The sequence below is a fragment of the Talpa europaea genome, assembly GCF_964194135.1.
Source record: "Talpa europaea genome assembly, chromosome: 2".
Classification (NCBI taxonomy): Eukaryota; Metazoa; Chordata; class Mammalia; order Eulipotyphla; family Talpidae; genus Talpa; species Talpa europaea.
This window is the reverse complement of record NC_140068.1, coordinates 57772729-57783426: the sequence shown is the minus strand read 5'-3', so window position 1 is coordinate 57783426 and position 10698 is coordinate 57772729. Positions and strand designations below refer to the sequence as shown.

Sequence of the window (10698 nt, the reverse complement as noted above, 5' to 3'; positions counted from 1 at the left end):
GAGAAGTTTCTTTTTAGCTCTTCTGCCCATTTTTTGACTGGATTATTTTCTTTGTTCTTGTTGAGTCTCATCAGCTCTTTGTATATTTTTGTGATCAGTCCCTTATCATTAGTGTTGTGTGCAAAAATGTTCTCCCAGTTGGTGGGGTTTCTCTTTGTTTTTGTTATTGTCTCTTTTGCTGTGCAGAAGCTCTTTAATTTGATATAGTCCCAGCTGTTTATCTTTGCCTTCAATATCACTACTTTGGGTGATGCGTCTGTAAAGATGTCTTTGAGGTGCATGTCATGTAGTGTTTCACCTATATTTCCTTCTATATATTTTATGGTTTCAGGTCTTATGTCTAATTCTTTAATCCATTTTGAGTTGGTTTTTGTGCATGGTGTAAGGTAGTATTCAAGCTTCATTCTTTTGCATGTAGCGACCCAGTTTTCCCAGCACCATTTATTGAACAAACTTTCTTTGCTCCAATGCATATTCTTTGCTCCTTTGTCAAAGATTAGTTGACCATAGATCTGTGGGTTTATTTCTGGGTTTTCTATTTGGTTCCATTGGTCCATGTGTCTGTTCTGGTTCCAATACCATGCAGTTTTGATTATTATGGCTTTGTAGTATAGTTTGAAATCTGGGAGAGTGATGCCTCCATTCCAGGAGAGTATTTTTTTAAAGAATTTTAATTTTTTAATTTTCTTACATCCTTGTTCATTTTTGTACAACATTTGATTTCTCCCCTTATGTGTTGTCCCTATAATTCTCCCACCACCACAGCACCCATGATCATCACCACAGTCCCTTGTGCTCTTGGAAGGAGAGCATTTAAAAGGTCATTGTTGAGACTACTTAGAGTAGTGGAGAGGGTGGGCTCTCCAGTCAGACTTCAGGCCTTGTGTCTTATTTATTATATGATATTGACCCAATTACCTAATCTCTTTTGCCTCAGTTGCTTCTGTAAAATAGGAGAAACATTGGGTTTATGAGGATAGTTATGTAAAAGTACTTGAGAGCAATTGCCTGGCACAGCATGTGAACTAAGTATCTATTGTTAAAACAATTCTGTTAGAAACAAATTTTCTTGGGCCGCCCTGGTGGGGCAAGGGGTTAAGCACCGTACTATGAAGCAATCTGAAGCCTCTGCAGCACAAGTTCGATCCCCGGCTGGCCAGGGAGCAACCAACATGGCACAGCAGACCTCTCCTGACTCGCCCACTGCTCCCCTCAGCAGTGTCTTTGGTCCGTGTGTCTGTTCTGCTTCCCCCCTCTCTGGTGAATTCTCTCACCCTCCTGTGCCTCTGACCTGTAACCCAGTTCTTGTATAAATAAATAAAAATCTTAAAAACAAAACAAAACAAATTTTCTTTCTGATAAACTCAACACCTCCACTGATTAAAACCCTTGGAAATACTTTAGATCACATTTTCCAACCAGAAACAAAATTTCACATTACATCTAAGGCTAGCTCTGAGAATTCTCAGGTGATCTGTAATACAGAGTAGAATCTTACTAAGCAAGAAATAATAAGGTGGACTATTAGGAAAAAGTTAGGGATTAGGGCCAGAGAATCAAGAATATGTGCAATTTACTAAAAGAACAGTTGTGTAGTCCAAATAAAGATGTTTCTCCATAAAAAAAAAAAATACATAGAGAGGGCCTCCCTAGTGGCGTAGGGGTTAAAGTCTCAGTGCTTATCAAGTTATCGCCTGCCACTGCAGGATGAGTTCAATCCCCGCGAGGGAGCTACCCACATGGTGCAGCAGACCTCTCCTGTCTTGCCCACTGCTCCCCTCAGCAGTGTATTTTAGTATATCTGCTTGTTCTGCTCCCCACTCTGCCTCTAGTGAATCTTCACCCCCTTGCACTTCTGGCCTAGACCCAAGTTCTTGTATGCATAAATAAAAATAAATCTATAAAAAATAATAAATACATAGAGATAATAGGGTTTAAAATTAATAAAATGTAAATCCAATCTAAACAGCAATTTATTCTCATTTCCATAAAATGATAGTGATTGATTAGGACAAACACATTTTAATAAAGGTACCCAAGAGGATCAATGAGGCAGTAACATCCATGTATGATAATCAACCTTACAAGTATGAAAGATCACACTTCTTTTCCACCAAAGAGATCATTCTGGTACTAAAAAGGTCATGAATATGTTTGCGATGAGAGCCTTACCAAGTCATGAGCACGACACACATGCTTTGAAATTGGCAATTAACATTCTTGAAATCAATGGCTTAACAAGTTATAAATGATTTCTGCTTAAAGTATAATTCTTTGCTTGATTAAAATTACATCCAGTCCATAGAAGTTGAATGCATACCACACATTAACAGTCAAGACAGTTCAGCTGTTTTTCTGAAGTATGTTTCAGAGTTAACATATAACCCGTATATAACAATATTGCTGTGTTTTTAGTCATTTTATATTTAAGGGTCCAAAATAGATTATGTTCACAAAATAACACTGTGTCAATCATTTGCTTATTTATATCCTTCAAAAACACTCTACTCTGGTCATACACACTAATCTATGTCACTGGAAATAACAAAAGATGATAATTCAGAGTCTCACCTCCACATAGTTCTAACTGCCCAAGAAACCTGCAGGTCCAGTTCTTACCCTTTAAAAATGAGCAAAAATGTTCCAAAGCAGTCACTGTAGCCATGTGTTTGGGATTTGTATTTGTAGCATTAGACTTACGGCCTAAAAATGGCCATACATGTTATAGTAATCTAAGTCCCATATCAAAAATAAAAAGCAAAAGGAATTGAAATTATTTTGCAATTCCAATAGCAGACTTGAAAAAACTGAACAGTCGGACATAACTCCTACATTTCTCTTTAACTCTGAGAGCACTGCCACATTTACAGGTGTGAGGCAGCCATCTACATATTAGTGTGTGATTAATCAGAGTGCACTTATGACTGTGAACTTGGGTCCTATGCCATATTATTAATTCTTGCCTTTCCCCCAAAGAACCACTAGCTCTTGAAGTAATAGGCTTTTAAGGCACATTTAACAAAATCCCATCACATACCCAGCTTAAAAATGGAAGCTCCACCTGGTTACAATATACATACCTAAGTGATGTGTGGTTTACCAGATCAGATAGACAAGTGTCTCTATCTTGAAGATAAAGTCACATTAGAAAAGTGATTCTTTATTTTCTTATTCAAAAAGAAACATTGTGTAAAAATATTAGAGAATTAGATTTGTAAGAATAACCCACATGTACCTGGCCTGTTGGCAAAGGTCCAACAAGGTATAGGTCTGAAAGTTAGGGAAAAGACTTCCTTGGAACCCTGGGTTCCTACTTCCCAGGTTTCTGAGGAGGAATCATGAGGCAGGGATTTAGTGTGTCTTAATGTTATTTAGAAATCTCCTTCCAAAATGCACAGACTCAATCAGCTACTAACTAAAACTGCAGCTACAAACCTCAAAGGACTCCTCAGGGGGAGGAGAGGACAGAGAAGCCACAGAAAGAAGTGGGATAGTTTCAAGGACAGGACAAATTGTTTTAGGAAGTTGATATATTTTGCTAAGACCAACTTTGGTGTCCCGATGAGGCTCTGCTTAAAAAAACTTTTTTTTCTTAACACCCGCAGATATGCTTTAGGGCACTGACCCTTAGGATGGACATAGAATTATCTGCTTGGAATGGTTTGGTGTGCAGTTGATTTAGGACTTCCTGATCATCTAAGGTAAACATAAGTGGAAGAATTTATGGAAACAAATACACAGCTAACTGTAATGCCTCCTCTGGTCACCTGCTTCTCACTGATCAGGGGGTTTCAGCAGGGCTTTTCAGCTGCACAGAGTATGCTGCTGGCAAGCTGAGCTCCAGTTCAAACATAAGGCTAGAATAGGCAAAGTCCATAAGACAAGCTGTCACTGATGAGGAGACTCACAGGTGACAAGCGTGCTCACCAGGAATAAGCTCTGTGGTTGAGACTTGAGACATTCTCTGTGGTCATGGAGCAATAAGAAAACCTGGCCCTAAATAAACATTTTAAATGTTGTACAACAGTAAGTCCATTTCACAGGGGCCAAAAATAGAATCATGTATGTATTTTTAAATCTGCAGTTGCCAATCACATGTATTTCAGAAACCACGTGACCTCTGACCTTACTTTAGTTCCAAGATACAGGAAAGTCTCCAGAAACCCTGAAATTCAGCAACATTCTTATTTCTTTTTAGTGACCGGCACCATTTTGGAAGTCTGGTCCCAAAGATTCTAAAGAACAGATATGCAGCAAAAAGAAATAACCTCTCTGTATAAAATGATTATAGAGATGTATGTTGAGGTAAAGAGCTTTGTAAGAACTGTTGAGTAGGGAAGCACTGCCATGGTTACAGAAATTTTTAGGTAAGTTTGGTGCTAATATTATTCTACAAAACTGCTGTTTATACCAGTGATAAATGAGGGCGTTTTTATTGCTCCTGGAGCGTGATGCCCCAGTCTGTTCCAGCTCCACTGAAAAATGATTTTTCTCAACAACTGGTAGCAAAGATACCCAAATTTATAAAAAGTCACTGCCAATGCATCTCTTTTTGACGAATTTTCTGATTGCCATTGAGTGGACGATATAATATGCATGTCCTGAACACCAAGTACAGAAAAAAGCTTAGAAAATTCTTTTATCAAAGTTTCAGTTCAATGAGAAAAAAACATGAAAAAGTGCAAAATATATACATTTCCTGGCAGTTCTTACACAGGATTTTGTGGCGACAGATCATAAAAGTTTACATTTGTGTAATGAAATTACAGTGGATTTCACGTCATTGTTAATATACAAGTTTTTGCTTCAAAGTGCTTACTTTATTGAAAAAAGAGACGATCAAGAGGGTTGCAGGATTTTTTGTTTAAACAACAATTCCATGGCATGTGTTCCAATCTCCTTTTTCCTTCTTCCTTTAGTGCAACACAGCGTAGCAGCCTCACTGAAAGGTCTGATTTCAAGAGACATTCCTGGAACCTCACCTACAGCAGCACTCTAGGGGTCCCATTGGGAGTAGCTCCTTTTTTCTTCTGTAGACGATTCTGAACCTTTCGAGATTTTACCACTTTCATTCTCACCTCAAAAACTTCATGAATGGCCTTCCGGAAGCAATGAAAATTATAATCAATAAGCCCTGGAGAAGAGAAAAAATGTTTAGCAATGTCACATAGGAAAAAATCTCCATCTTTCCATGATTCTAGGGTCAGGACAAGCAAGTAGGTGTGAATAGAGGAGTAGCTTTAACCTAAGGCCATAGACCTCCCTAGGAGGTCTGCAGCTGAGCTACTGGAAACCTCCAAAATTGCAGAGATCAATTAATAAATATTAACTGAAAATTTATTCTAGATAACTCATTTTCATATGCTCTGAGGACAGCAAAGTGCTTGATTTTAGAATAACAGTCATCTCATCAATTCTAAGTTCACAAATTCAACAACCAATGACATTCTCAATTTTTCAATGTTAGGTTCTCAATGTTCTAATATTAAGTTCTAAATGGAAAAATAATAGGGGAGAATCATCTTGTGTTTTCACAAATTAATTAGTAGTAAAAATAGAATAAAAAATCACCCAGTCTTGAGCACATTTTCATCATTATCATTAATTTGTAGAATTGTTAAGAATAACATTACTTTTATAAGATAAGGCAGTTGGTTACATTTACTATCTTTAAATTTATTAAAATAACTAGCCCAACGAGTATTTTGGATATTTCCAGAGCCCCAAACAAAACAAAGAAAAAAAAAATTGGGATTTTAGCCAACGAGTGATGTTCTTTAAAGTAGTCATATAAACAAAAGCAAATGCAATGGAGGGAAACACCAGGTCCACCTCCAGTAGCACCAAACCCATCTGTGTGGCGCCCTCTGCTGTTTCTACAGTGCAGGAGACCTCAAGAGCAGTAAAACTAGGCCGTTTCCTTCTGGGAAAAGAGCAATGAGGCAATAAGGGTACAGTAACACGAAAAAAGCAAGAAGCAAAGATGATTTTGTTTACTTAGCGGGATTTTGGATATGAGATGTGCAAACCAGCTCACCATTCTCTGCCTAAAATATATTGAACCAGGGCCTCCCTGGTGGTGCAAGGGATTAAGCACAGCACTGTGAAGGTATCCGCAGCCTCTGCTGCACCAGTTCAATCACCAGCCGCAAGGGAGCCATCCACATGGTGCAGCTGACCTCTCCTGACTGGCCCACTGCTCTCCTCAGCAGTGTATTTCAGACAATCTGCCTGTTCTGTTCCCCGCTCTGTCTCTGGTGAATCCTCTCACCTCCCATACCTCTGGCTTGTACTCCAGTTCTTGTATGCATAAATAAATAAATCTAAGCCAACTGCCTTAAGAAGTAGTTGGGCTCACTGAAAAGGTACAACTCAACTTGGGGAATTTCAAAGACATCCTGTTGACAGTTCTCTACAATTTTCAATGTATTTATTTTAGCACATTTTAAAATACTACAATATTGCTGCATTGGGAGTCTTAAAAAGTAAAAAATCAGAAGTCAGATTTTTTTTTAGGGAAGTAAGCATTCCTACAAAGCGTTTGCTATTTATTTCAACCTTTTCATTAAAGGAAATTGAAAATACAAGAACAGAGACATGAACAAATAGGCACTACCTTCACCACCATAGTTTCGTGATGGTATGACATCCTTCTCTGTTCAGTGGCTCTCAATCTTGGCTCATTTAAAAACACCCAGGAGAGGCCTCCGTGGTGGTGCAAGGGGTTAAGACACAGCACTAATGAAGCTATCCTCAGCCACTGCAGCATGAATTTGATCCCCAGCCAGGCAGGTGACCCACATGGAGCAGCAGACCTCTCCTGACTCTCACGCAGCTCCCCTCAGCAGCATATTTCAGTAGATCTGCCTGTTCTGCTCCCCACTCTATCTCTGGGGAATCATCTCATCCCCTGCATCTTGGCCTGCACCCCAGGTCTTGTATGCATAAATAAATAAATCTTTTAAAAAATAAAAACACCCAGGGAGCTTTTAATTAACTTTTTTATATTAATTAATTTTTAGTTAACTTTTAATTAAAAAATTAACAGGCTCCTGGTTCCTTGCCTAGGGTGCAATATCTGTATTTTTTTAACCACCCAGGTTACAAAGTAGGTGCAGGGTTGGCTGCACATTATAAGTACCTAGGAAACATGCCTATAATATGTTGTCAAGACTGAGGACGCTGCTTGAAAACGGTGTGTATTTTCAGTTCTCTCCTTTCTCCCAAAGCAGTCACAGAAGCCATCAATAAAGATGCGGAAGACGATGAATAAGAGGGAAAGCTAATTAAGTGATGGTTATCCGCATCAACAGAACTCAACAACATGAGATCAAAGCAACAAAAACAAATCAAGCTACCCCATATATTTATAAGCATTAAGTTCCTTTTAAAGACAACTACCTGTTAGGATGACTAATTCATCCTGTTTGTCTGAGACTGTCCCAGCCTCAGCACTGAGGTCTTCTGTCCCAGTACCCACTTCCGCACCACTCTGTCCTGGCCAAATGGAGATAGTTTGTCACAAAAAAGCACACATATTTAAATAAGATGGAGTCAAACAGCACCTGCCAACTTACTCACATTCCTTAGTTATGACACTAATACATAGGTTTCTAGTTAGTTAAAAACTATAAAATCTGCCTATCCTAAGAGAGGTGGCTTAGCAATACCTTACTAAAGAATTTATCCAAAAGCAGGATAAATTCCTGCTTACATTTATTTCCCCAAGCAGAGATGGATGTTAAAATCTAACACAATCACTAAACTGACATGGGGGCCTCCCCGGTGGCACAGCGGTTGAGCGCTGGGTTGCGAAGCTGCTCGCAGCCTCTGCATCGTCGGTTCGATCCCCGGCTGCCGGGAGAGGGTTCCACATGGCAGGCAGACCTCTCCTGCCGCCCATTGCTCCCCTCAGCAGCATACTTCATCAGTCTGCCTGTTCTGCTCTCCGCTCTGGTGAATTCTTTTACCCTCCCATGTTTCTGACTGTACCCAGTGCTTGTATAAATAAATTTTTTAAAAAATGAAATAAAATAAAATAAACTGACATGGTAAAAAAAAGACTGAATAAACTTAAAAATATGTTTGTAATAATTTAAGTGATGATTATAAAATAGTATTTATCATACAATCCCATATTTCATCATATATACATGAAAAACTTTAGAAAGTTACATGGAAAATGTGATGAGCATCTTAGTGCGAAGCTTATCAATTTTTTTTTTACTTGTTATTTCTAAATTTTCTAAATGAATCCATTACTCTTGTGATAAAAATTAAAATCTACATTATGTTTCCAGGGGCAAAGAATTAGGGAACATTTCATGGTATAATTAAGTAAAAACAGGCTATAAGACTTTGTAATCAAAAATTGGGATTATGGTCTCACTTTTTTCGGAAGAAGGAAGGAAAGAAGGGACAAGAAAGGGAGATGGAAGGTTGGAGGGAGGCGAGTGGAAGGAGAAAGAAACTCCCAGAAATTTAACTCTAGGTGGAGAAATTGAGTGATTTGACTCTCTTCCTTAGATGTAGAGTTTCAATGTATTTTCACAATAAGCATGTATTACTCAGAACAAAAAATAGGTTAGCTCAGTAAAAGTTACTTTTGCCACTTTGTTGGGAACTATTTAATCCAAAAAATTGGTATGTCATACCCTAGTTATTAGCAAAAACCTCATGTCGGTAAGCTGGTATATCCCAGCTCACATAGTAGGGTGAAAATGAGTAGCTTCAGGCCTCCCTGGTGGCACAAGGGATTAAGATGCAACCTATGAAGCTGTCTGTAGCCACTGAAGCACGAGTTCGATCCCCAGCCAGGGAGCTACCCATATGGCAAAGCAGACCTCTCCTGTCTCACCCGCTGCTCCCCTCAGCAGTGTATTTCAGTAGGTTCACCTGTTCTCCTCCCCACTCTGTCTTGGGTGAATCTTCTTACCCCACCCCCACACCTCTGGCCTATATACCAGTTCTTGTATGCATAAATAAATCTTAAAAAAAAAAAGAAGAAAATGAATAGCTTCATAAAGTTGCTTTTGTCTTGAAACTAAATTTGGTCCTATGTGGTGATGTTAAGTATATCCCTACAATATATCCCTTTTCAGAATCTTGATGCTATGACTGTGTTCTGAGGCATTAAGAATGTGTAAGTGCTAAACAGAAGTTATTGTCCAGCTTTACTGCTGTATAAGTACTGTCTTCCCCTCACTTACATGGTCACAAGATCCCTAAGACTTTCTAGAGGTGTGGACCAACTGGGAGTCCCCCCACCTATAAGAGACTTTGTAGCCTGGCAAAAACTCCCCAGCAAGCTTCACTAGCATAAAAGCTAAGCCCCGGAGGAAGGTCAGCTGGTTCCACATCCACCTCCTGGCAGCTGCCATCACTAGAGGGCAGACTGGTTCAAGGATCCCAAAGTCTGATAAGGGCACAGCCAAGGGGGCCTGTGACTATGTCCAGAATCCTCAAGGAGCACACTGCTGTCCACCCACACTCAACTAGCAATAAAGGCAGTCTGAATTGAAATGTTTCTTTTAAACTACACACAAAAAATAATTACCTTTTCTTTCAAAGCTTTCCTCTCTGACAAAGCAAACAAGAGCCAGGAATTTTGTCACCTCTTTTAAGTAAAGAACTGTTGTATTATTCAGCTTTATAATGGCTGTTGATTCCTTGTCATAGGGGGTTCCTGCTCCATCTTCTTTGAGACTAAATGGGAACAGAAACCAAAACATATTTGAGCATAGAGAATGAACCACAAATTATAACCTAGCAATGGAGACCAGCTTTAACCCAGAATAAAAATCACAATAATTAGTTTGCACTTACAGTGTCTTTCAGCAAAAGGCAGAAATAAACAATCCCAATGGGGCCTCCCTGGTGGTGCAGGGGTTAAAGCCTCAGCATTATCAAGCTATCACCAGCTGCTGCCATGAGTTAGATACCCAGTATAAGTTCAATGCCCGGCAGGGAAGCTAATCCACATGGTGCAGCTGACCTCTCCTGCCTGACCCGCTGCTCCCCTCAGCAGTGTATCTCAGTAGATCTGCCTATTCTGCTCCCCACTCTATCTCTGGTGAATCCTCTCATCCCCTGCACCTTTGGCCTGCACCTCAGGTCTTGTATGCATAAATAAATAAAAATAAATCTTAAAAAAAAAAGCACACAATCACAAGACTGCACACAGTGTATGACAGCCTCTTTCCTACTGACACAATGAATGACTGTTGCAACAGCCGGATAACTCTCCTGGCACCTTGGGAAAACACAGGTAAGGGATGGAGGTTAGCTCTCTCCTCTCCATGCTCCAAGACAGGACAAAGGCTTCTTGTCTTCTCATGATAGAATAACCAGGCTGTCAAAAGCATGCTCTCATGAAAGAGCATGAGGAGAAGAACTGTTTCAAAGTAAAGAAGGCTGAAGAGCCATGAGAATTAAGCACACAACTAGATCCTAGGTCAGTGAGACAAAATGCTGCAAGAGAGAATTGGGACCACTGGGTAAAATGTGAACACAGACTACATATTACAGAGGGGTGGAGCCAAGCAACACTTGCTTAATTGATAATTAAACCACAGTTCTCCAGGAAAATGTCCTTGTTCTTAAAAGATCCTAGATCCTCAAGTAGCTAGGATCAAAGACTCATGCTGTCTGCCACTTACTGCAAATGGTTCAGCAAAAACAAACAACATGTATTAGAAA

General features: G+C 39.5%; 1 protein-coding gene across 1 annotated transcript in view; it reads right to left on the bottom strand.

Moving 5' to 3' along the window:
- Positions 1–4982: 4982 nt before the first annotated feature.
- RRAGD (Ras related GTP binding D) overlaps positions 4983–10698 on the bottom strand; it is a gene marked incomplete at both ends in the record, with an annotated part of 37628 nt that continues 31912 nt past the window's right edge. Inside the window, 2 exons of the mRNA XM_084228515.1 lie at positions 4983–5134; positions 9557–9705. Coding sequence (XP_084084641.1) covers positions 4983–5134; positions 9557–9705 — 301 coding nt within the window. The remainder of the gene's footprint in view (positions 5135–9556; positions 9706–10698) is intronic.